At 46.9% G+C, this 27,645-nt stretch overlaps 1 protein-coding gene across 2 annotated transcripts in view; it reads left to right on the forward strand.

The window, feature by feature from the left end:
- The window catches only part of LOC112246167 (neuropilin-2), a 320,170-nt gene that overhangs the window by 95,757 nt on the left and 196,768 nt on the right, over positions 1–27,645 (forward strand). For both annotated transcript variants that reach the window (XM_042320049.1, XM_042320048.1), the window contains exons 4-6: positions 8,040–8,267; positions 11,030–11,185; positions 11,678–11,847. In XM_042320049.1, coding sequence (XP_042175983.1) covers positions 8,040–8,267; positions 11,030–11,185; positions 11,678–11,847 — 554 coding nt within the window. The remainder of the gene's footprint in view (positions 1–8,039; positions 8,268–11,029; positions 11,186–11,677; positions 11,848–27,645) is intronic.

Consider the following 27,645-nt stretch of genomic DNA (forward strand, 5'->3'; position numbering starts at 1 on the left):
GTCCAGGATCATCTCTCCCACTATCATAACCTGGTTGTTGTCCAGGATCATCTCTCCTACTATCATAACCTGGTTGTTGTCCAGGATCATCTCTCCTACTATCATAACCTGGTTGTTGTCCAGGATCATCTCTCCCACTATCATAACCTGGTTGTTGTCCAGGATCATCTCTCCCACTATCATAACAAATATGAACATGTCAAAAGGGATTTGTGTTCTGCATAATGAGTAACAAAACAAACAAGCAGATGAAGCCAGTGGGCTGTTTTGGGCTCTTGTACTTGATGTATCTCAGAAATGAAGCTTGCTCAGGTGTTTTGCTTGTTTACCAAGACACGCCCACCAGCAACCATAGTAACCATATGGAACAGGGAGAGCCAGAGAGAGAGACTAAGAAGAGTAAGGATACAAGGGCACACATGCTCACAGTCACTCACAGTCACTCACAGGCACACACACAGTCACTCACAGTCACTCACAGTCACTCACAGGCACTCACAGGCACTCACAGGCACTCACAGGCACACAAATGCTCACAGTCACTCACAGGCACTCACAGGCACACACATGCTCACAGTCATACACAGTCACTCACAGTCACTCACAGGCACTCACAGGCACACACAGGCACTCACAGTCACTCACATTCACTCACATTCACTCACAGTCACTCACAGTCACTCACAGACACACACCTTTTCCCACCTGGACAAAAGGAACACCTATGTGAGAATGCTGTTCATTGACTACAGCTCAGCGTTCAACACCATAGTGCCCTCAAAGCTCATCACTAAGCTAAGGACCCTGGGACTAAACACCTCCCTCTGCAACTGGATACTGGACTTCCTAACAGGCCCCCAGGTGGTGAGGGTAGGTAACAACACATCCGCCACGCTGATCGTCAAAACTGGAACTCCCCAGGGGTGCGTGCGCAGTCCCCTCCTGTACTCCCTGTCAGAGTCCTGGCTGTAGTCCAAACACGCCAAGATGGTTGTGAAGAGGGCACAACAAAACCTATTCCCCCTCAGGAGACTGAAAAGATTTGGCATGGGTCCTCGGATCCTCAAAAGTTTCCACAGCTGCAACAGAGAGCATCCTGACTGGTTGCATCACTACCTGGTATGGCAACTGCTCTGCCTCCGACCACAAGGCACTAGAGGGTACGGCCCAGTACATCACTGGGGCCAAGCTTCCTGCCATCCAGAACCTCTATACCAGGCAGTGTCAGGGGAAGGCCCTAAAAATTGTCAAAGCTTCCAGCCACCCCAGTAATAGACTGTTCTCTCTGCTAGCGCACGGCAAGTGGTACCGGAGCGCCAAGTCTAGGTCCAAGAGGCTCCTAAAGAGATTCGACCCCCAAGCCAACTTCTGAACACCTAATCAAATGACTAACCAGACTATTTGCAGTGCCTCCCCCTCCCTCTTTACTTCACCCCTACTCTCTGTTCGCATGGATACATAGTCACTTTAATAACTCTACCTACATGTACATATTCCTCAAATAACCGACTCTGTACCGGTACCCCCTGTATATAGCCTCCATATTGACTCTGTACCGGTACCCCCTGTATATAGCCTCCACATTGACTCTGTACCGGTACCCCCTGTATATAGCCTCCACATTGACTCTGTACCGGTACCCCCTGTATATAGCCTCCACATTGACTCTGTACCGGTACCCCCTGTATATAGCCTCCACATTGACTCTGTACAGTAACACCCTGTATATAGCCTCCACATTGACTCTGTACAGTAACCCCTGTATATAGCCTCCACATTGACTCTGTACCGGTACCCCCTGTATATAGCCTCCACATTGACTCTGTACCGGTACCCCTGTAAGGTATAGCCTCCACATTGACTCTGTTTCACTGTAACTACCACCTGTTGTATCAGCATTTCACTGTGAGGTCTACTACACCTGTTGTATTCAGCATTTCACTGTGAGGTCTACTACACCTGTTGTATTCAGCATTTCACTGTGAGGTCTACTACACCTGTTGTATTCAGCATTTCACTGTGAGGTCTACTACACCTGTTGTATTCAGCATTTCACTGTGAGGTCTACTACACCTGTTGTATTCAGCATTTCACTGTGAGGTCTACTACACCTGTTGTATTCAGCATTTCACTGTCTACTACACCTGTTGTATTCAGCATTTCACTGTGAGGTCTACTACACCTGTTGTATTCATCATTTCACTGTAAGGTCTACTACACCTGTTGTATTCATCATTTCACTGTGAGGTCTACTACACCTGTTGTATTCATCATTTCACTGTAAGGTCTACTACACCTGTTGTATTCAGCATTTCACTGTAAGGTCTACTACACCTGTTGTATTCAGCATTTCACTGTGAGGTCTACTACAGCTGTTGTATTCAGCATTTCACTGTGAGGTCTACTACACCTGTTGTATTCAGCATTTCACTGTAAGGTCTACCTACACCTGTTGTATTCAGCATTTCACTGTAAGGTCTACTACACCTGTTGTATTCGGCGCATGTGACAAATACAATTGGATTTGATTTGGCACAGTCACTAAGTACAAACACTTCTTCCTCTTATTAATACACAATGAAGTTCCCAAATTCCCTATTTGGAGCGCGCACACACACACACATTCTCTCTCACACACACAGGATAGAGGGACAGAGAGAGAGAGACAGAGGGGACTGTTGTTGACAGGCTGATGGTAGGTGAGCAGGAGGGAGGAGAGGAGCGTGAGAGGAGAGGAGAGGAGAGGAGAGGAGAGGAGAGGAGAGGAGAGGAGAGGAGAGAAGAGGAGAGGAGAGGAGAGGAGAGGAGTGGAGTGGAGTGGAGTGGAGTGGAGAGGAGAGAGGAGGGAGAGGAGAGGAGAGGAGAGGAGAGGAGAGGAGAGGAGAGGAGAGGAGAGGAGAGGAGAGGAGAGGAGAGGAGAGGAGAGGAGAGGAGAGGAGAGGAGGGAGGAGGGAGGGAGGAGGGCAAGGGAGGGGCAGAAATTTCAGCGGATCAAAGAACTAACACAGAGTAATCTGTAGCTCTTAACTCTTAAATAACTAAAATACCTGAACTATTAATAATCCATCACACCAGCTGTGACCCTGCTGTCTGGGTCCACCCCCCACCCCACCCCACACACACACACACACACACACACACACACACACACACACACACACACACACACACACACACACACACGCCACACAAACATTTATGAGCGGAGCCTGTACGGTGTTTTGTTCCTCATTCCTTTGCAGTGGTCTGCAACACTCAAACATGGTCTGAGACAAGGGTTGTTTCTATAAGAAGCTTAGGCTTGTGGGCAGGGGACTGTCTGGTGTAGCAGGGAACTGTCTGGTGGACGGGGGACTGTCTGGTGTAGCGGGGGACTGTCTGGTGTAGCAGGGTACTGTCTGGTGTAGCAGGGTACTGTCTGGTGTAGCAGGGAACTGTCTGGTGGACGGGGACTGTCTGGTGTAGCAGGGGACTGTCTGGTGGACGGGGACTGTCTGGTGGACGGGGGACTGTCTGGTGGACGGGGGACTGTCTGGTGTAGCAGGGGACTGTCTGGTGGACAGGGGACTGTCTGGTGGACGGGGACTGTCTGGTGGACGGGGACTGTCTGGTGTAGCAGGGGACTGTCTGGTGTAGCAGGGACTGTCTGGTGTAGCAGGGGACTGTCTGGTGGACGGGGACTGTCTGGTGGACGGGGGACTGTCTGGTGTAGCAGGGGACTGTCTGGTGTAGCAGGGACTGTCTGGTGGACGGGGACTGTCTGGTGTAGCAGGGACTGTCTGGTGGACGGGGGACTGTCTGGTGTAGCAGGGAACTGTCTGGTGTAGCAGGGAACTGTCTGATGTAGCAGGGAACTGTCTGGTGTAGCAGGGAACTGTCTGATGTAGCAGGGAACTGTCTGGTGTAGCAGGGAACTGTCTGGTGGGCAGGGAACTGTCTGGTCCAATCACTGTATGGTCTGGGCACAAGAAGAGGCAGGGGAGAATTGCACGCCAACAGGACAAGCCCAGACCTGTCTCTCACAGAGAGGTGAGAGACATGGGCCACTCCCCAGAGCTCCCCATGCTGTGTGTGCCTGCACTGCCTCTTCCAGTGATACATGGGCTGTCAGTAGAGGGCTGGACCTTCCTCTTTCATTGAATTCCTTCACACCCACACTATCAATCGATCCAAGGAGTGCTGGAGGGAGACGGGGGAGACGGGGAGACGGGGGAGAACGGGGAGACAGAGGAGACGGGAAAGGATCTTGTTGAGATGACCGAACATAATCAACCCACCGAGAGAAGAGGCGGAGGGGAGAGTGGGAGACAGTGATGGAGAGGGGGAGACAGTGAGGGAGCGGGGGAGACAGTGAGGGAGACAGGGGGAGAGGGGAGACAGTGGGAGAGACAGTGAGGGAGAGGGGGAGACAGTGAGGGAGGTGACAGGGGGAGAGGGGGAGACAGTGAGGGAGAGGGGGAGACAGTAGTGAGGGAGAGGGGGAGACAGTGAGGGAGGTGACAGGGGGAGAGAGGGGAGACAGTGAGGGAGAGGGGGGAGGGACAGTGAGGGAGAGGGGGAGACAGTGAGGGAGAGGGGGAGACAGTGAGGGAGAGAGGGGGGGGAGACAGTGAGGGAGAGAGGGAGACAGTGAGGGGAGAGGGGGAGACAGTGAGGGAGAGGGGGAGCCAGTGAGGGAGAGGGGGGGGAGACAGTGAGGGAGAGGTGGAAACAGTGAGGGAGAGTGGGGAGACAGTGAGGGAGAGGTGGAAACAGTGAGGGAGAGGGGGGGGGAGACAGTGAGGGAGAGGGGGAGACAGTGAGGGAGATGACAGGGGGAGAGAGGGGGGGAGACAGTGAGGGAGAGGTGACAGGGGGAGAGAGGGAGAGACAGTGAGGGAGAGGGGTGAGACAGTGAGGGATAGGGGGGGGAGACAGTGAGGCAGAGGGGAGACAGTGAGGGAGAGGGGGAGACAGTGAGAGCAAGGGGGAGACAGTGAGGGAGAGGGGGAGACAGTGAGAGAGATGGGGAGACACTGAGGGAGAGGGGGACAGTGAGGGAGAGGGGAGGGAGAGGGGGAGACAGTGAGGGAGAGGGGGAGACAGTGAGGGAGAGGGGGAGACAGTGAGGGAGAGGGGGAGACAGTGAGGGAGAGGTGGAAACAGTGAGGGAGAGGGGGAGACAGTGAGGGAGAGGGGGACAGTGAGACAGTGAGGGAGATGACAGGGGGAGAGGGGGAGACAGTGAGGGAGAGGTGACAGGGGGAGAGAGGGGAGACAGTGAGGGAGAGGGGTGAGACAGTGAGGGATAGGGGGAGACAGTGAGGCAGAGGGGGGGGGGGAGACAGTGAGAGCAAGGGGGGAGACAGTGAGGGAGAGGGGGGGAGAGACAGTGAGAGAGATGGGGAGACACTGAGGGGGAGAGGGGGACAGTGAGGGAGAGGGGAGGGAGAGGGGGGGGAGACAGTGAGGGAGAGGGGGGGGGAGACAGCGAGGGAGAGGGGGAGACAGTGAGGAGAGGGGGAGACAGCGAGGAGAGGGGGAGGTGGGAGACTGAGGGAGATGACAAGGGGAGGGGGGGGAGACAGTGATGGAGAGGGGGAGACAGTGAGGGAGCGAGGGGGGGGGTGGGAGACTGAAGGAGATGACAAGGAGGGGGGAGACAGCGAGGACGATGTGGTTCTGTTCCTGCCAGAGACACATCCACAACGCTGAGTTGTGACACACAGAGACACACACACACGGCTCACACATTCATTCACTCACAATAGGACGCTCACACATTCATTCACTCACAATAGGACGCTCACACAGGCCTGAAGGCCTTACTTTGAACCGTCTGTCAAGCATCTCTCTCTAATGTACTGTAGCTTGTCTGAGGTTAGACTCGATCTACAACTGTTGTATTTTGTTTTTGCTTGTTGTCAATCCGTTTAGTTTGCTCAGTGATAGTGTGTTGAGTTAGTGGATGTACAGTGGGGCAAACAAGTATTTAGTCAGCCACCAATTGTGCAAGTTCTCCCACTTAAAAAGATGAGAGAGGCCTGTAATTTTCATCATAGGTACACTTCAACTATGACAGACAAAATGAGAAGAAAAAAAATCCAGAAAATCACATTGTAGGATTTTTAATGAATTTATTTGCAAATTATGGTGGAAAATAAGTTTTAAAAAATAAACAAGTGGTGGCTGACTAAATACTTTTTTGCCCCACTGTATAACAGTATGTGGACACCCTTCAAATGAGTGGATTCAGCTATTTCAGCTTCCCCCGTTGCTGACAGATGTATACAATTGAGCACACAGCCATGCAATCTCCATAGACAAACAGTGGTGGTAGAATGGCCCTTACTGAAGAGCTCGGTGACTTTCAACGTGGCATCGTCAGAGGATGCCACCTTTCCAATCAGTCAGTTCGTCAAATTCCTGCCCTGCTAGAACTGCCCCTGGTCAATTGTAAGTGCTGTTGTTGTGAAGTGGAAACGTCTGGGAGCAACAACGGCTCAACCGTGAAGTGGTAGGCCACACAAGCTCACAGAACAGGACCCGCTGAGTGCTGAAGCCCGTAGCGCGTAAAAACACAAACTCGTACCAAACTGCGTCTGGACACAACCTCGTTCCAAACTGCGTCTGGAAGCAACATCAGCACAAGAACTGTTCTTTGGGAGCTTCATGAAATGGGTTTCCATTTTCGGACAGCTGCACACAAACCTAAGATCACCATGAACGAAGCCAGTTGTCAGCTGGGGTGTTATAAAGAGCAGTGGACACATGTTCTCTGGCGTGATGAATCACTCTCCACCATCTGGCAGTGGGGCCCATACAGAAATTGTTTGTTGAGATCGGTGTGGAAGAACTTGACTGGCCTGCACAGAGCCCTGTCCTCAACCCCATCGAAAACCTTTGGGTGATCCCAAAAAACCTCTCGGTGATACCCGATAGTACTTGGTCTTAAGGGTCCATTTAACCCAACATCTAGTGGAAAGCCTTCCCAGAAGAGTGGAGGCTGTTATAGCAGCAATGTGCTCTGGTCATTAGTAGCAACATCTAGACAACAAGGCCTTCAGTCCTAACGTCTACGTCACAGAACAGGATCAGATCAATGGATGAGCTACCAGAGAATGCCCTCAGGCCACCAGCTTGTCTCCCTACTACAAAAACACAGACAGGAGAGATGATACAGGACACAATGGAATATTCATTAGACAACAATGTAAGAGACAGACTGACATCTATTTGCATCAATGATCACTTCTATCATGGAACACTTCTTTCAACACGGAATACTTACGTCATCGCGGAACACTTCTGTCATCACGGAACACTTCTGTCATCACGGAACACTTCTGTCATCACAGAACACTTCTGTCATCACGGAACACTTCTGTCATCACGGAACACTTCTGTCATCACGGAACACTTCTGTCATCACGGAACACTTCTGTCATCACGGAACACTTCTGTCATCACGGAACACTTCTGTCATCACGGAACACTTCCGTCATCACGGAACACTTACGTCATCACGGAACACTTCTGTCATCACGGAACACTTCTGTCATCACGGAACACTTACGTCATCACGGAACACTTCTGTCATCATGAAGTGTTTTGAGAGTCTAGTTATTAAGGATCATATAACCTATACCTTTACCTGACACCCTTAGACTTCAATTTGCTTAACGGCCCAATAGATCCATAGACGATGCATTCGGCATTGCACTGCACACGGCCCTATCCCATCTGTACAAGAGGAATACCTATGTAGGAATGCTGTTCATTGACTACAGCTCAGCATTTAATGCCAGAGTACCCTCCAAGCTCATCTTTAAGCTCAGCACCCTGGGCCTAAACCTAAATATGTAATAAAATGTGATTTGATTTGAACAGTTCCCCAGTAAATCCAGAGAAAGCTGGGTTCCTCTCTAGGTTTCTTCCTGAACACTGTGCTTCTGCTTCTGTGTCCATCCTGGGATCTTGTAAAGCACTTTGTGAAAACCCTTGATGCAAAAAAAGAAATGCATTTGATTGATTGACTGATTGAATGGTTGTTGTTTCAGGTTCAGACTGCTCCCGTAACTTCACCAGTCAGAACGGGATCATTGAGTCTCCGGGGTTCCCTGATAAATACCCTCATAACCTGGAGTGTTCCTTTATTATCATCATGCCCCCGGCCATGGACTTGACCCTGACCTTCCTGACCTTTGACCTGGAGAATGACCCCCTGCCCGGGGGAGAGGGAGACTGCAAGTACGACTGGCTGGAGGTCTGGGACGGTCTGCCACAAGGTGAGTTTACTGGACGGACACACACAAAACAGGAAGGGAGTACTTCTAGTTAGGCTGAGAGAGAGAGAGAGACAGAGAGAGAGACACAGAGAGAGAGAGAGAGAGAGAGAGAGAGAGAGAGAGAGAGAGAGAGAGAGAGAGACAGAGAGAGAGAGAGAGAGAGAGAGAGACAGAGAGAGAGACAGAGAGAGGGAGAGAGAGAGAGTTAGAGAGAGAGTTAGAGAGTAAGAGAGAGATAGAGAGTAAGGGAGAGAGAGAGAGAGGCAGAGAGAGAGTGAGAGACAGAGAGAGAGAGATAGAGAGTAAGGGAGAGATAGAGTAAGAGAGAGAGAGAGACAGAGAGAGAGCGATAGAGAGAGAGTAAGAGAGAGAGAGACAGAGATAGAGAGTAAGAGAGAGAGAGAGAGAGAGAGAGAGAGAGACAGAGAGAGAGACAGAGACAGAGAGAGAGAGAGAGAGAGAGAGAGAGAGAGAGAGAGAGCAGGCGGCCCTCGTCATGGCTTTCATCTTCCAACGCTCCACTACTAAAATAGCTGTAACAAAAACCAGGCTGAATAGCATGGCAACCTTGCCTGGGCTTTGATTGGGAGACTGGTATGATACTGGGCTGGTGAGACTGGTATGATACTGGGCTGGTGAGACTGGTATGATCTGGGCTGGTATGGTATGATACTGGGCTGATATGGTATGATACTGGGCTGGTATGGTATGATACTGGGCTGGTGTGATACTGGGCTGATACTGGGCTGATATGGTATGATACTGGGCTGGGCTATGGTATGATATGGTATGGTATGATACTGGGCTGGTATGATGTGGTATGATGATACTGGGCTGGTATGGTATGATACTGGGCTGATATGGTATGATACTGGGCTGGTATGGTATGATACTGGGCTGGTATGGTATGATACTGGGCTGATACTGGGCTGATATGGTATGATCTGGGCTGGTATGGTATGATACTGGGCTGATATGGTATGATACTGGGCTGGTATGGTATGATCATGGCTGGTATGGTATGATATGGTATGATCTGGGCTGATATGGTATGATACTGGGCTGGTATGGTATGATACTGGGCTGGTATGGTATGATACTGGGCTGGGTATGATACTGGGCTGATATGGTATGATACTGGACTGGTATGGATATGATATGGTATGGTCTGGGCTGGTATGGTATGATACTGGGCTGATATGGTATGATCTGGGCTGGTATGATATGATACTGGGCTGATATGGTATGATACTGGGCTGGTATGGTATGATACTGGGCTGATATGGTATGATACTGGGCTGATATGGTATGATACTGGGCTGGTATGGTATGATACTGGGCTGGTATGGTATGATCTGGGCTGGTATGATACTGGGCTGATATGGTATGATACTGGGCTGGTATGGTATGATACTGGGCTGGTATGGTATGATATGGGCTGGGATATGGTATGATCTGGGCTGGTATGGTATGATACTGGGCTGATATGGTATGATACAGGGCTGATATGGTATGATACTGGGCTGGTATGGTATGATACTGCGCTGATACTGGGCTGATATGGTATGATCTGGGCTGGATATGGTATGATCTGGGCTGGTACTGGGCTGATATGGTATGATACTGTATGATACTGGGCTGGTATGGTATGATACTGGGCTGGTATGGTATGATATGGTATGATCTGGGCTGATATGGTATGATCTGGGCTGGTATGGTATGATATGGTGGGCTGGGCTATGGTATGATATGGTATGATATGGGCTGGTATGGTATGATGGTATCCTGGGCTGATATGGTATGATCTGGGCTGGTATGATATGGTATGATCTGGGCTGGTATGGTATGATCCTGGGCTGGTATGGTATGATCCTGGTATGATATGGTATGATACTGGGCTGGTATGGTATGATATGGTATGATACAGGGCTGATACTGGGCTGGTATGGTATGATCTGGGCTGATACTGGGCTGTTATGGTATGATCTGGGCTGGTATGGTATGGTATGATATGGTATGATCTGGGCTGGTATGGTATGATATGGTATGATCTGGGAGTGAGAAAGAGGCTGTGAGCTGCAAGATGAAGGTATTATCCCATAGACATGCCCCCTGATGCCCCCTAATTCCCCCCCCACCCCCTACAGCCACAGAGTCCTAAATCACACAAAACACAAAGTCCAGGAATTAAGAGTTGTTAGAAAAGAGAATTAGTGGAGAGGGTAGAAGGGATGACTTGGTCCTGGGGATCAAAGGAACGGACGGAGTGAAAGAAAGAGTTTCTAATCTGTAGACGGAAGAGGAAGAGGAGGAGGAAGAGGAGGACTGGCAGAAAACGAGAGAACAGAGTGAGAAAGAACACCTCGCCTCTCATTAAAGCCCCTTGTTCATGTGGCGTTAGGATAGAGAGATGGAAGGAGGATGAAGGGATGGAGGAGAAATGTTGCTAATACATCCATCCTTTCCCCAGTGGGACCTATTTCGCCTGCCCTGTCTTCTGAGAAATCCCAGGCCTAAGCTAGGGCTCGCCTCTCTTGTCAATAAAACAGGATTTATCTTATTACTAACTAACTTCCTGGCTGAGAATTCCTCATGATTAATAGTAAAGTATGTTGTTTATAGGGTGCTGAGGCTAGGCAGGGACTACTGATGTTGGCTAGTGTGTTATGTTCTGATAAGCTATATTTCATGTTATTTTATGTTTTGTATGCTGTGCTTCTAATGACCGTCTCTTGGGTTTGTGTTTGTGTATGTGTTTGCAGTGGGTCCTCTGATAGGACGTTACTGTGGAACTAAGATCCCTCCTGAGATGACGTCGTCTACAGGTATCCTGTCTCTGTCCTTCCACACGGACATGGCCGTGGCCAAAGATGGCTTCTCTGCTCGCTACAACATGACACACAAAGAGGTCAGCGACAGTAAGTACCGGACCAGTCAGTACCTGAGGGAGATCTGTCTGTTTCTATTTTCTATTGGACCTTCAGAAAGGAGTGTCCTTATTCTGCAGTTTCATTGGTGGGTGTTGGTGGGTGTTGGTGCCTGTTGGTGCCTGTTGGTGCGTGTTGGTGCCTGTTGGTGCATGTGGTGCGTGTTGGTGGGTGGGTGCCTGTTGGTGCCTGTTGGTGCCTGTTGGTGTGTTGGTGCCTGTTGGTGCCTGTTGGTGCCTGTTGGTGCTTGTTGGTGGGTGGGTGCCTGTTGGTGCCTATTGGTGCGTGTTGGTGCCTGTTGGTGCCTGTGGGTGCCTGTTGGTGTGTTGGTGCCTGTTGGTGCCTGTTGGTGCCTGTTGGTGTGTTGGTGCCTGTTGGTGCGTGTTGATGAGTGTTGGTTAACCCTCCTCTCTTCAGGTCTTTATTTAATTGTCCACCTCTATAAATCAAATCATGAATTGATCCCTGTCTCTCCTCCCCCAGCTTTCCATTGCAGTAACGCGTTAGGTCTGGAGTCAGGGAAGATCTCTGACGACCAGATCACAGCCTCCTCATCCTTTTACGACAACACCTGGTTGCCACGGCAAGCCCGTCTTAACAACAATAACAACGCGTGGACCCCAAACGAGGACAGCAGCAAAGAGTTCATCCAGGTGAGACGGCAGGCTAAACCTCCATGTTAAATGACTATGGTAAACCTCCATGTTAAATGGTAAACCTCCATGTTAAATGATTATGGTAAACCTCCATGTTAAATGACTATGGTAAACCTCCATGTTAAATGACTATGGTAAACCTCCATGTGAAATGACTACGGTAAACCTCCATGTTAAATGACTATGGTAAACCTCCATGTTAAATGACTATGGTAAACCTCCATGTTAAATGACTATGGTAAACCTCCATGTTAAATGGTAAACCTCCATGTTAAATGACTATGGTAAACCTCCATGATAAATGACTATGGTAAACCTCCATGTTAAATGAACCTCCATGTTAAATGACTATGGTAAACCTCCATGTTAAATGGTAAACCGCCATGTTAAATGACTATGGTAAACCTCCATGTTAAATGGTAAACCTCCATGTTAAATGATTAAAACCTCAATGATAAATGACTATGGTAAACCTCCATGTTAAATGACTATGGTAAACCTCCATGTTAAATGACTATGGTAAACCTCCATGTTAAATGACTATGGTAAACCTCCATGTGAAATGGTAAACCTCCATGTTAAATGATTATGGTAAACCTCAATGATAAATGACTATGGTAAACCTCCATGTTAAATGACTATGGTAAACCTCCATGTTAAATGGTAAACCTCCATGTTAAGATTATGGTAAACCTCAATGATAAATGACTATGGTAAACCTCCATGTTAAATGACTATGGTAAACCTCAATGATAAATGACTATGGTAAACCTCCATGTTAAATGACTATGGTAAACCTCCATGTTAAATGACTATGGTAAACCTCAATGATAAATGACTATGGTAAACCTCCATGTTAAATGACTATGGTAAACCTCCATGTTAAATGACTATGGTAAACCTCCATGTTAAATGGTAAACCTCCATGTTAAATGACTATGGTAAACCTCCATGTTAAATGACTATGGTAAACCTCCATGTTAAATGGTAAACCTCCATGTTAAATGACTATGGTAAACCTCCATGTTAAATGACTATGGTAAACCTCCATGTTAAATGACTATGGTAAACCTCCATGTTAAATGACTATGGTAAACCTCCATGTTAAATGACTATGGTAAACCTCCATGTTAAATGACTATGGTAAACCTCCATGTTAAATGACTATGGTAAACCTCCATGTTAAATGACTATGGTAAACCTCCATGTTAAATGGTAAACCTCCATGTTAAATGACTATGGTAAATCTCCATGACTAAATGGTAAACCTCCATGTTAAATGACTATAATAAACCTCAATGATAAATGACTATGGTAAACCTCCATGTTAAATGGTAAACCGCCATGTTAAATGACTATAGTAAACCTCCATGTTAAATGACTATGGTAAACCTCCATGTTAAATGGTAAACCGCCATGTTAAATGACTATAGTAAACCTCAATGATAAATGACTACGGTAAACCTCCATGTTAAATGACTATGGTAAACCTCCATGTTAAATGACTATGGTAAACCTCCATGTTAAATGACTATGGTAAACCTCCATGTTAAATGACTATGGTAAACCTCCATGTTAAATGACTATGGTAAAAACCTCCATGTTAAATGACTATGGTAAACCTCCATGATAAATCGTAAACCTCCATGTTAAATGACTAAAAACCTCCATGTTAAATGACTATGGTAAACCTCCATGATAAATCGTAAACCTCCATGTTAAATGACTATAGTAAACCTCCATGTTAAATGACTATGGTAAACCTCCATGATAAATCGTAAACCTCCATGTTAAATGACTATAGTAAACCTCAATGATAAATGACTATGGTAAACCTCCATGTTAAATGACTATGGTAAACCTCCATGTTAATTGACTATGGTAAACCTCCATGTTAATTGACTATGGTAAACCTCCATGTTAAATTACTATGGTAAACCTCCATGATAAATCGTAAACCTCCATGTTAAATGACTATGGTAAACCTCCATGATAAATCGTAAACCTCCATGTTACATGACTATGGTAAACCTCAATGATAAATGACTATGGTAAACCTCCATGATAAATGGTAAACCTCCATGTTAAATACTTTCCAGGTCCATACCCAAATAGTTCAAACTACTAATTTTAAAAATTACTCTCTCCAGAAATAAGTCACTCACTGTTGCCGCCTGCTACCGACCCCCCTCAGCTCCCAGCTGTGCCCTGGACACCATTTGTGAATTGATCGCCCCCCAATCTAGCTTCAGAGTTTGTTCTGTTAGGTGACCTAAACTGGGATAAGCTTAACACCCCAGCAGTCCTACAATCTAAGATAGATGCCCTCAATCTCACACAAATCATCAAGGAACCCACCAGGTACAACCCTAAATCTGTAAACAAGGGCACCCTCATAGACGTCATCCTGACCAAATGGCCCTCCAAATATACCTCTGCTGTATTCAACCAGGATCTCAGCGATCACTGCCTCATTGCCTGTATCCGCTACGGATCCGCAGTCAAACGACCACCCCTCATCACTGTCAAACGCTCCCTAAAAACTTCTGTGAGCAGGCCTTTCTAATCGACCTGGCCCGGGTATCCTGGAAGGACATTGACCTCATCCGGTCAGTTGAGGATGCCTGGTCATTCTTTAAAAGTAACTTCCTCACCATTTTAGATAAGCATGCTCCGTTCAAAAAATGCAGAACTAAGAACAGATATAGCCCTTGGTTCACTCCAGACCTGACTGCCCTCGACCAGCACAAAAACATCTTGTGGCGGACTGCAATAGCATCGAATAGTCCCCGCGATATGCAACTGTTCAGGGAAGTCAGGAACCAATACACGCAGTCAGTCAGGAAAGCAAAGGCCAGCTTCTTCAGGCAGAAATTTGCATCCTGTAGCTCTAACTCCCAAAAATTCTGGGACACTGTAAAGTCCATGGAGAACAAGAGCACCTCCTCCTAGCTGCCCACTGCACTGAGGCTAGGTAACATGGTCACCACCGATAAATCCATGATTATCGAAAACTTCAACAAGCATTTCTCAACGGCTGGCCATGCCTTCCTCCTGGCTACTCCAACCTCGGCCAACAGCTCCGCCACCCCGGCAGCTACTCGCCCAAGCGTCTCCAGGTTCTCCTTTACCCAAATCCAGCAGATGTTCTGAAAGAGCTGCAAAACCTGGACCCGTACAAATCAGCTGGGCTTGACAATCTGGACCCTCTATTTCTGAAACTATCCGCTGCCATTGTCGCAACCCCTAATTTCTTCAGCCTCCTGAGGTTGAAGAGGCGCTGCTGCGCCTTCCTCACGATGCTGTCTGTGTGAGTGGACAAATTCAGTTTGTCTGTGATGTGTATGCCGAGGAACTTAAAACTTGCTACCCTCTCCACTACTGTTCCATCGATGTGGATGGGGGGGTGTTCCCTCTGCTGTTTCCTGAAGTCCACAATCATCTCCTTAGTTTTGTTGACGTTGAGTGTGAGGTTATTTTCCTGACACCACACTCCGAGGGCCCTCACCTCCTCCCTGTAGGCCGTCTCGTCGTTGTTGGTAATCAAGCCTACCACTGTTGTGTCGTCCGCAAACTTGATGATTGAGTTGGAGGCGTGCGTGGCCACGCAGTCATGGGTGAACAGGGAGTACAGGAGAAGGCTCAGAACGCACCCTTGTGGGGCCCCAGTGTTGAGGATCAGCGGGGAGGAGATGTTGTTGCCTACCCTCACCACCTGGGGCGGCCCGTCAGGAAGTCCAGTACCCAGTTGCACAGGGCGGGGTCGAGACCCAGGGTCTCGAGCTTGATGACGAGCTTGGATGGTACTATGGTGTTGAATGCCGAGCTGTAGTCGATGAACAGCATTCTCACATAGGTATTCCTCTTGTCCAGATGGGTTAGGGCAGTGTGCAGTGTGGTTGAGATTGCATCGTCTGTGGACCTATTTGGGCGGTAAGCAAATTGGAGTGGGTCAAGGGTGTCAGGTAGGGTGGAGGTGATGTGGTCCTTGACTAGTCTCTCAAAGCACTTCATGATGACGGATGTGAGTGCTACGGGCGGTAGTCGTTTAGCTCAGTTACCTTAGCTTTCTTGGGAACAGGAACAATGGTGGCCCTCTTGAAGCATGTGGGAACAGCAGACTGGTATAGGGATTGATTGAATATGTCCGTAAACACACCGGCCAGCTGGTCTGCGCATGCTCTGAGGGCGCGGCTGGATAACACGTTTAAATGTCTTACTCACTTCGGCTGCAGTGAAGGAGAGACCGCATGTTTCCGTTGCAGGCCGTGTCAGTGGCACTGTATTGTCCTCAAAGCGGGCAAAAAAGTTATTTAGTCTGCCTGGGAGCAAGACATCCTGGTCCGTGACTGGGCTGGGTTTCTTCCTGTAGTCCGTGATTGACTGTAGACCCTGCCACATGCCTCTTGTGTCTGAGCCGTTGAATTGAGATTCTACTTTGTCTCTGTACTGGCGCTTAGCTTGATTGATAGCCTTGCGGAGGGAATAGCTGCACTGTTTGTATTCAGCCATGTTACCAGACACCTTGCCCTGATTAAAAGCAGTGGTTCGTGCCTTCAGTTTCACACGAATGCTGCCATCAATCCACGGTTTCTGGTTAGGGAATGTTTTAATCGTTGCTATGGGAACGACATCTTCAACGCACGTTCTAATGAACTCGCACACCGTATCAGCGTATTCGTCAATGTTGTTGTCTGACGCAATACGAAACATCTCCCAGTCCACGTGATGGAAGCAGTCTTGGAGTGTGGAGTCAGCTTGGTCGGACCAGCGTTGGACAGACCTCAGCGTGGGAGCTTCTTGTTTTAGTTTCTGTCTGTAGGCAGGGATCAACAAAATGGAGTCGTGGTCAGCTTTTCCGAAAGGGGGCGGGGCAGGGCCTTATATGCGTCTCGGAAGTTAGAGTAACAATGATCCAGGGTCTTTCCACCCCTGGTTGCGCAATCGATATGCTGATAAAATTTAGGGAGTCTTGTTTTCAGATTAGCCTTGTTAAAATCCCCAGCTACAATGAATGCAGCCTCCGGATAAATCGTTTCCAGTTTGCAGAGAGTTAAATAAAGTTCGTTCAGAGCCATCGATGTGTCTGCTTGGGGGGGGATATATACGGCTGTGATTATAATCGAAGAGAATTCTCTTGGTAGATAATGCGGTCTACATTTGATTGTGAGGAATTCTAAATCAGGTGAACAGAAGGATTTGAGTTCCTGTGATGTAAATGATGTAAATATATCACTAGCCACTTTAAACAATGCTACCTTATATAATGTTACTTACCCTACATTGTTCATCTCATATGCATACGTTGATACTGTACTCTATATCATCGACTGCATCCTTATGTAATCCATGTATCACTAGCCACTTTAACTATGCCACTTGGTTTACATACTTATCTCATATGTATATACTGTACTCGATATCATCTACTGTATCTTGCCTATGCTGCTCTGTACCATCACTCATTCATATATCCTTATGTACATATTCTTTATCCCCTTACACTGTGTATAAGACAGTAGTTTTTTTGGAATTGTTAGTTAGATTACTTGCTCGTTATTACTGCATTGTCGGAACTAGAAGCACAAGCATTTCGCTACACTCGCATTAACATCTGCTAACCATGTGTATGTGACAAATAAAATTTGATTTGATTTGATTTGATTTTATTACCAGCCTGTTCAACCTCTCTTTCATATCGTCTGAGATCCCCAAGGATTGGAAAGCTGCCGCAGTCATCCCCCTCTTCAAAGGGGGAGACACCCTGGACCCAAACTCTAACAGACCTATATCCATCCTGCCCTGTCTATCTAAGGTCTTCGAAAGCCAAGTCAACAAACAGGTCACTGACCATCTCGAATCCCACCGTACCTTCTCCACTGTGCAATCTGGTTTCCGAGCCGGTCACGGGTGCACCTCAGCCACGCTCAAGGTACTAAACGATATCATAACCGCCATCGATAAAAGACAGTACTGTGCAGCCGTCTTCATCGACCTTGCCAAGGCTTTCGACTCTGTCAATCACCATATTCTTATTGGCAGACTCAGTAGCCTCGGTTTTTCTAATGACTGCCTTGCCTGGTTCACCAACTACTTTGCAGACAGAGTTCAGTGTGTCAAATCGGAGGGCATGCTGTCCGGTCCTCTGGCAGTCTCTATGGGGGTGCCACAGGGTTCAATTCTCGGGCCGACTCTTTTCTCTGTATATATCAATGATGTTGCTCTTGCTGCGGGTCATTCCCTGATCCACCTCTACGAAGACGACACCATTCTGTATATTTCCGGCCCGTCCTTGGACACTGTGCTATCTAACCTCTAAACGAGCTTCAATGCCATACAACACTCCTTCCGTGGCCTCCAACTGCTCTTAAACGCTAGTAAAACCAAATGCAGACTGAAGTGAAGAGGAAATTCAGCAATTCTTGGAGGGCAATAAAAGTTGCTTAGTCAACCTGGTTTTAGCTTTGCTGTGGTAGTCTATGGTAGGCCCTGTGTTCCTTTTCCACCTCTTTCTCCTCATCTTCTTCCTTCTCCTTCTCCTTCCTCCCATCTTTTGGGATAGTTGCCAGTACAGTGTAGCAGTGACAGTTTGTGGCAGTCTGTAGAGCTGTGACGGTGTGTGGGAGTGTGCTGCCATGCCTGCCTTCCTGCAGAGGGCCCAGCTGTTGTCCTGTGTTAGCCCCTAGCTGCCTGTGTTAGCCCCTGCCTGCTGCCTGTGTTAGCCCCTAGCTGCCTGTGTTAGCCCCTAGCTGCCTGTGTTAGCCCCTAGCTGCCTGCCTGCTGTTGTCCTGTGTTAGCCCCTAGCTGCCTGCCTGCTGTTGTCCTGTGTTAGCCCCTAGCTGCCTGCCTGCTGTTGTCCTGTGTTAGCCCCTAGCTGCCTGTGTTAGCCCCTAGCTGCCTGTGTTAGCCCCTAGCTGCCTGTGTTAGCCCCTAGCTGCCTGTGTTAGCCCCTAGCTGTCCTGTGTTAGCCCCTAGCTTCCTGTGTTAGCCCCTAGCTGACTGCCTGCTGCTGTTGTCCTGTGTTAGTCCCTAGCTGCCTGTCTGCTGTTGTCCTGTGTTAGCCCCTAGCTGCCTGTGTTAGCCCCTAGCTGTCCTGTGTTAGCCCCTAGCTGCCTGCCTGCTGTTGTCCTGTGTTAGCCCCTAGCTGTCTGTGTTAGCCCCTAGCTTCCTGTGTTAGCCCCTAGCTGACTGCCTGCTGTTGTCCTGTGTTAGACCCTAGCTGCCTGCCTGCTGTTGTCCTGTGTTAGCCCCTAGCTGTCTATGTTAGCCCCTAGCTGTCTGTGTTAGCCCCTAGCTGCCTGCCTGCCTTCCTGTCTGTCTGTCTGCATGTCTGTCTGCATGTCTGCCTGCCTGTATGCCTGCCTGTATGCCTGTCTGCCTCCCTGTATGCCTGCCTGTCTGCCTGTCTACCTGTTTGCCTGTCTGTCTGTCTGTCTGCCTTTTTGTCTCCCTGCCAGTCTCTCTCCCACCCTGCCTGCCTTCCTCTCTGCCTCAGACAGCCCATCTTGACAAACAGCTGTCATAAATGCCAGCATGCCTCTCCAGCATACATCTTAAGCCCGGTCCCAAATGGCACCCTTTTGACCAAAACCATATGGGAATAGAGGCACTGTTTAGGGTGTTATTTGGGACCTAACCTTAGAGCTACCAAAGGCATGTGTGTTACTGCAGTGCTGTGTGTTGGCTGAAGGGCCACGTGTGGCTGTGGTGCACTCGAGGTATGTTAACATGTCAATTTCCAACGCACAAGTGGTTATCTCCACCCTGCTACCACGAAAAGACTTCCACCCTGCCACAATACAGCGGGTAAACACAAGTATTTCCTGTGACTGTGCCTCAAAGCCAAATGTTTTCCTGGCCCACCACTCCACCCTGGACTTGAACAGCCTCTATGACCAGGTCCACCTCTACAAGGCAGCAGTGCCCACCTTTGCCCGGACTCTAAAGGACATCGCTCTCAAACGTATCCCCAACACTTCACACAGGAGCAACAGATCAATAGACACCCCACCCAGACCAGCGAGACCCCCTCCCAGACCTGCAGGACCCCCCCCTGGACCTACACATAGAGGACCCACGCCAAGAGGAATTACACCCAGACCACAGTACACCCAGACACATCCACACCCCCACCCCAACCAATCAACACCCCCCATGTCAACCATGCCCACACCCCATTTAGGCCCCCTCAGATCAGACCTATGCCACTCCTGCCCACCCCATGCACCCCACCCCCGCAAAGAGGGCCTCAACATGGAAGCCACACATACGCCCAGGTAGTGAGCGGGCAAACAGTCCCAACCCCCACTCTCACACTCGCCCAAGCCAATGGCATGTACCAGATGCTCAGCAGGCTCTGCTCACACTTACTGGCCTGAGGCCAAACCACGACCAACAACATTGGACACTCTATGGAACAAAAAGCCTTCACTATATCATCCTGGAATATCCAAGGCCTGAGGTCATCTGCCTTTGGCCTAAAGAGCAGAAACCCGGACTTCACCAAAGAAATCGGTAATACAGACATTGTCATCCTGCAAGAAACCTGGTATAGAGGAGACGGACCCACTGGTTGCCCTCTAGGTGACAGAGAGCTGGTAGTCCCATCCACCAAACTACCAGGTGTGAAACAGGGAAGGGACTCAGGGGGTATGCTAATTTGGTATAGAGCAGACCTAATTCACTCCATTAAATTAATCAAAACAGGAACATTCTACATTTGGCTAGAAATTCAAAAGGAAATTATCCTAACAGAGAAAAATGTCCTCCTGTGTGCTACCTATATCCCCCCACTAGAATCCCCATATTTTAATGAAGACAGCTTCTCCATCCTGGAGGGGGAAATCAATCATTTCCAGGCCCAGGGACATGTACTAGTCTGTGGCGACCTAAATGCCAGAACCGGACAAGAACCTGACACCCTCAGCACACAGGGGGACAAACACCTGCCTGGAGGTGACAGCATTCCCTCCCACATATGCCCCCCTAGGCACAACTATGACAACATAACCAACAAAAACAGGTCACAACTCCTGCAGCTCTGTCGCACGCTGGGTATGTACATAGTCAACGGTAGGCTTCGAGGGGACTCCTATGGTAGGTACACCTATAGCTCATCTCTTGGCAGTAGTACTGTAGACTACTTTATCACTGACCTCAACCCAGAGTCTCTCAGAGCGTTCACAGTCGGCCCACTGACACCCCTTTCAGACCACAGCAAAATCACAGTCTACTTAAACAGAGCAATACTCAATCATGAGGCATCAAAGCCAAAGGAACTGAGTAACATTAAGAAATGCTATAGATGGAAGGAATGCAGTTTGGAAACCTACCAAAAAACAATTAGGCAACAACAAATTCAATCCCTTTTAGACAATTTCCTGGGTAAAACATTCCACTGTAATAGTGAAGGTGTAAACTTGGCAGTAGAAAATCTTAACAGTATATTTGACCTCTCAGCTTCCCTATCAAATCTAAAAATCTCAAATAGATAACCGAAGAAAATTAACAATAATGACAAATGGTTTGATGAAGAATGCAAAAATCTAAGAAATTGAGAAACCTGTCCAACCAAAAACATAGAGACCCGGAAAACCTGAGTCTACGCCTTCACTATGGTGAATCACTAAAACAATACAGAAATACACTACGGAAAAAGAAGGAACAGCATGTCAGAAATCAGCTCAATGTAATTGAAGAATCCATAGACTCTAACCACTTCTGGGAAAATTGGAAAACACTAAACAAACAACAACACGAAGAATTATCTATCCAAAATGGAGATGTATGGGTAAACCACTTCTCCAATCTTTTTGGCTCTATAACAAAGAATAAAGAGCAAAAACATATACATGATCAAATACAGATCTTAGAATCAACTATTAAAGACTACCAGAACCCACTGGATTCTCCAATTACATTGAATGAGTTACAGGACAAAATAAAAACCCTCCAACCCAAAAAGTCGTGTGGTGTTGATGGTATCCTCAATGAAATGATCAAATATACAGACAACAAATTCCAATTGGCTATACTAAAACTCTTTAACATCATCCTTAGCTCTGGCATCTTCCCCAATATTTGGAACCAAGGACTGATCACCCCAATCCACAAAAGTGGAGACAAATTTGACCCCAATAACTACCGTGGAATATGCATCAACAGTAACCTTGGGAAAATCCTCTGCATTATCATTAACAGCAGACTCGTACATTTCCTCAATGAAAACAATGTACTGAGCAAATGTCAAATTGGCTTTTTACCAAATTACCGTACAACAGACCATGTATTCACCCTGCACACCCTAATTGACAACCAAACAAACCAAAACAAAGGCAAAGTCTTCTCATGCTTTGTTGATTTCAAAAAAGCCTTCGACTCAATTTGGCATGAGGGTCTGCTATACAAACTGATGGAAAGTGGTGTTGGGGGTAAAACATACAACATTATAAAATCCATGTACCCAAACAACAAGTGTGCGGTTAAAATTGGCAAAAAACACACAAACTTCTTCACACAGGGTCGTGGGGTTAGACAGGGATGCAGCTTAAGCCCCACCCTCTTCAACATATATATCAATGAATTGACGCGGGCACTAGAAAAGTCTGCAGCACCCGGCCTCACCCTACTAGAATCTGAAGTCAAATGTCTGCTGTTTGCTGATGATCTGGTGCTTCTGTCACCAACCAAGGAGGGCCTACAGCAGCACCTAGATCTTATGCACAGATTCTGTCAGACCTGGGCCCTGACAGTAAATCTCAGTAAGACCAAAAGAATGGTGTTCCAAAAAAGGTCCAGTCACCAGGACCACAAATACAAATTCCATCTAGACACTGTTGCCCTAGAGCACACAAAAAACTATACATACCTTGGCCTAAACATCAGCGCCACAGGTAACTTCCACAAAGCTGTGAACGATCGGAGAGACAAGGCAAGAAGGGCATTCTATGCCATCAAAAGGAACATAAATTTCAACATACCAATTAGGATTTGGCTAAAAATACTTGAATCAGTCATAGAGCCCATTGCCCTTTATGGTTGTGAGGTCTGGGGTCCGCTCACCAACCAAGATTTCACAAAATGGGACAAACACCAAATTGAGACTCTGCACGCAGAATTCTGCAAAAATATCCTCTGTGTACAACGTAGAACACCAAATAATGCATGCAGAGCAGAATTAGGCCGATACCCACTAATTATCAAAATCCAGAAAAGAGCCGTTGAATTCTATAACCACCTAAAAGGAAGCGATTCCCAAACCTTCCACAACAAAGCCATCATCTACAGAGAGATGAACCTGGAGAAGAGTCCCCTAAGCAAGCTGGTCCTGGCTGGGCTGTGTGCTTAGGGTCATTGTCCTGCTGTAACAAAAACACACCCTACAGAGCCTCAGGACAGCAGTACAATTAGACCCAACCAAATCATGAGAAAACAAAAAGATAATTACTTGACACATTGGAAAGAATTAACAAAAAAACAGAGCAAACTAGAATGCTATTTGGCCCTACACAGAGAGTACACAGCGGCAGAATACCTGACCACTGTGACTGACCCAAAATTAAGGAAAGCTTTGACTATGTACAGACTCAGTGAGCATAGCCTTGCTATTGAGAAAGGCCGCCGTAGGCAGACATGGCTCTCAAGAGAAGACAGGCTATGTGCACAATGCCCACAAAATGAGGTGGAAACTGAGCTGCACTTCCTAACCTCCTGCCCAATGTATGACCATATTAGAGAGACATATTTCCCTCAGATTACACAGATCCACAAAGAATTCGAAAACAAATCCAATTTAGAAAAACTCCCATATCTACTGGGTGAAATTCCACAGTGTGCCATCACAGCAGCAAGATTTGTGACCTGTTGCCACGAGAAAAGGGCAACCAGTGAAGAACACACACCATTGTAAATACAACTCATATTTATGCTTATTTATTTTATCTTGTGTCCTTTACCATTTGTACATTGTTAAAACACTGTATATATAATATGACATTTGTAATGTCTTTATAGTTTTGAAACTTCTGTATGTGTCATGTTTACTGTTAATTTTTATTGTTTATTTCACTTTATATATTATCTACCTCACTTGCTTTGGCAATGTTAACACATGTTTCCCATGCCAATAAAGCCCCTTGAATTGAATTGAATTGAATTGAGAGAGACAGACAGAGAGACAGAGACATAGAGACAGAGACAGAGAGACAGAGAGACAGAGAGAGACAAAGACAGAGAGACAGAGCGAGAGAGAGAAACTTCTGTATGTGTAATGTTTACTGTTAATTTTTGTTGTTTTTCACTTTATATATTCACTTTGTATGTTGTCTACCTCACTTGCTTTGGCAATGTTAACACATGTTTCCCATGCCAATAAAGCCCTTGAATTGAATTGAGAGACAGAGAGACAGAGAGACAGAGAGACAGAGAGACAGAGAGAGACAAAGACAGAGAGACAGAGAGACAGAGACAGAGAGAGAGAGAGAGAGAGGGTGTAATGTTTACTGTTAATTTTTGTTGTTTTTCACTTTATATATTCACTTTGTATGTTGTCTTCCTCACTTGCTTTGGCAATGTTAACACATGTTTCCCATGCCAATAAAGCCCTTGAATTGAATTGAGAGACAGAGAGACAGAGAGACAGAGAGACAGAGAGACAGAGAGAGACAAAGACAGAGAGACAGAGAGACAGAGACAGAGAGAGAGAAGGGGGAATGCATCCTCTTTCTATATCGCTTTCCTTTAGGTTGTTGTGGAATTTAACATCCATTTTCTGGATTTAATCATTAGTGGGTATATTCCTAATTCTGCTCTGCATTATTTGAGGTTTTGCTTTGTACGCGGATTATATTTTTGACAGAATTCTGCAGAGTTTCAATTTGGTGTTTGTCCATTTTGTGAGAGGAGAGGAAATTCAGTAACTCTTGGAGGACTTTGAAAGTTGCTACGACACCATGGTTTTTGCAGTTCCTATGGTAGTCTGTGGTCTGAGTCTGTAAATAGTCAAGGCTTTTCTTAGTTCTGGGTCAGTCACAGTGCTCAGGTGTTCTGACACTGGGTCAGTCACGGTGGTCAGGTGTTCTGCCACTGGGTCAGTCACAGTGGTCAGGTGTTCTGCCACTGGGTCAGTCACAGTGGTCAGATGTTCTGCCACTGGGTCAGTCACGGTGGTCAGGTATTCTGACACTGGGTCAGTCACAGTGGTCAGGTGTTCTGACACTGGGCCAGTCACGGTGGTCAGGTATTCTGACACTGGGTCAGTCACGGTGGTCAGGTGTTCTGACACTGGGTCAGTCATGGTGGTCAGGAGTTCTGCCACTGGGTCAGTCACGGTGGTCAGGTATTCTGCACTGTGCAGCTTCTGTATGGGCCAGATAGCATTCCAATTTCTTTTGTTTTTTTGGTTGATTCTTTCCAATGTGTTTTAGGAATATAATTTGTTTGTGGTCCTGGCATCTGGACCTTTTTTGGAACACCATTATTTTGGTCTTACTGAGATTTACTGTCAGGGCCCAGGTGTGACAGAATCTGTGCGGAAGATCTAGGTGCTGCTGTAGGCCATCCTTGGTTGGTGACAGAAGCACCAGATCAATCGCAAACAGTAGACATTTGACTTCAGATTCTAGTAGGGTGAGGCCGGGTGCTGCAGACTGTTCTAGTGCCCTCACCAATTTGTTGATATATATATATATATATATATATTGAAGAGGGTGGGGCTCAAGCTGCATCCCTGACTCACCCCCACGGCCCTGTGGAAAGTAATCTGTGTTTTTATTGACAATCTTGACCACACACTTATTGTTTTAGTTACATGATTTTATTATATTTTATATTTATCATATATTTATAATAATAATAATATCATATATCTATATTATCGTAGATCTGATGTTTTACCCCCAACAACAGTTTCCCTCAGTTTATATAGCAGGCCCACATTCCAAATTGAGTCAAAAGCTTTTTTGAAATCAACAAAGCATGACAAGACTTTGCTTTTGTTTGTTTGTTAATTATGGTGTGCAGGCTGTATACGTGGTCTGTAGTCCGATATTTTTGGTAAGAAGCCAATTTCACATTTGCTCAAGACATTGGAAATATTGGAGTCTACTGTTGGTGAGAGGATTTTCCCGAGGTTACTGTTGACACAGATTCCGCTGTAATTATTGCTGTAATTCCGCTGTAATTAATTATCGATCAGACCGTAGTTCCAAATAGTGGGGAAGATGCCAGAGCTGAGGATAATACTGATGAGTTTATCTTTCCACAGGTGCATGTTCATTAATTGTTTATGGTTCATTGAACAAGCATGGGAAACAGTGTTTAAACCCTTTACAATGAAGATCTGTGAAGTTATTTGGATTTTTTACAAATTATCATTGAAAGACAGGGTCCTGAAAAAGGGATGTTTCTTTTTTTGCTGAGTTTGTGTTTGTGACCAATAACATTTGATTTGATTTGGAAAGGCACATACCTGTCTATTTAGAGTCCCAAAGTTGACAGTGCATGTCAGAGAAAAACTAAGCCATGAGGTCGAAGGAATTGTCTGTAGAGCTCTGAGATAGGATTGTGTCGAGGCACAGATCTTGGGAAGGGTACCAAAAATGTAAGGTCCCCAAGAACACAGTGTCCTCCATCATTCTTAAATTGAATAAGTTTCAAACCACTCTTCCTAGAGATGGCCACCTGGCCAAACTGAGCAATCAGAGGAGCAGGGCCTTGGTCAGGGACGAGAACAAGAACCCAATGGTCACTCTGACAGAGCTCCAGAGTTCATCTGTGGAGATGGACAACTACAGTGGGGAGAACGAGTATTTGATACACTGCCGATTTTGCAGGTTCAGAAAATCCAGAAAATCACATTGTATGATTTTTAAGTAATTCATTTGCATTTTATTGCATGACATAAGTATTTGATAGATCAGAAAAGCAGAACGTAATATTTGGTACAGAAACCTTTGTTTGCAATTACAGAGATCATACGTTTCCTGTAGTTCTTGACTAGGTTTGCACACACTGCGGCAGGGATTTTGGCCCACTCCTCCATACAGACCTTCTCCAGGTCCTTCAGGTTTTGGGGCTGTCACTGGGAAATACGGACTTTCAGCTCCCTCCAAATATTTTCTATTGGCTTCAGGTCTTATGGAGCCACTCCTTAGTTGCCCTGGCTGTGTGTTTTGGGTCGTTGTCATGCTGGAAGAGCCAGCCACGACCCATCTTCAATGCTCATACTGAGGGAAGGAGGTTGTTGGCCAAGATCTCGCGATACATGGCCCTATCCATCCTCCCCTCAATACGGTGCAGTCGTCCTGTCCCCTTTGCAGAAAAGCATCCCCAAAGAACGATGTTTCCACCTCCATGCTTCCTGCAAACACGGAGAGTGGAGTTTAGACCAAAAAGCTCTATTTTTGTCTCATCAGACCACATGACCTTCTCCCATTCCTCCTCTGGATGATCCAGATGGTCATTGGCAAACTTCAGATGGGCCTGGATATGCGCTGGCTTGAGCAGGGGGACCTTGCGTACACTGCAGGATTTTAATCCATGACGGCGTAGTGTGTTACTAATGGTTCTCTTTGAGACTGTGGTCCCAGCTCTCTTCAAGTCATTGACTAGGTCCTTCCGTGGAGTTCTGGGCTTATCCCTCACCTTCCTCGTGATCATTGATGCCCCACGAGGGGAGATCTTGAATGGAGCCCCAGACTGAGGTTGATTGACCGTCATCTTTAACTTCTTCCCATTTCTAATAATTGCGCCGACAGTTGTTGCCTTCTCACCAAGCTGCTTGCCTATTGTCCTGTA

This window comes from Oncorhynchus tshawytscha, linkage group LG03 (genome assembly GCF_018296145.1).
Source record: "Oncorhynchus tshawytscha isolate Ot180627B linkage group LG03, Otsh_v2.0, whole genome shotgun sequence".
In the NCBI taxonomy this organism is placed as follows: domain Eukaryota; kingdom Metazoa; phylum Chordata; class Actinopteri; order Salmoniformes; family Salmonidae; genus Oncorhynchus; species Oncorhynchus tshawytscha.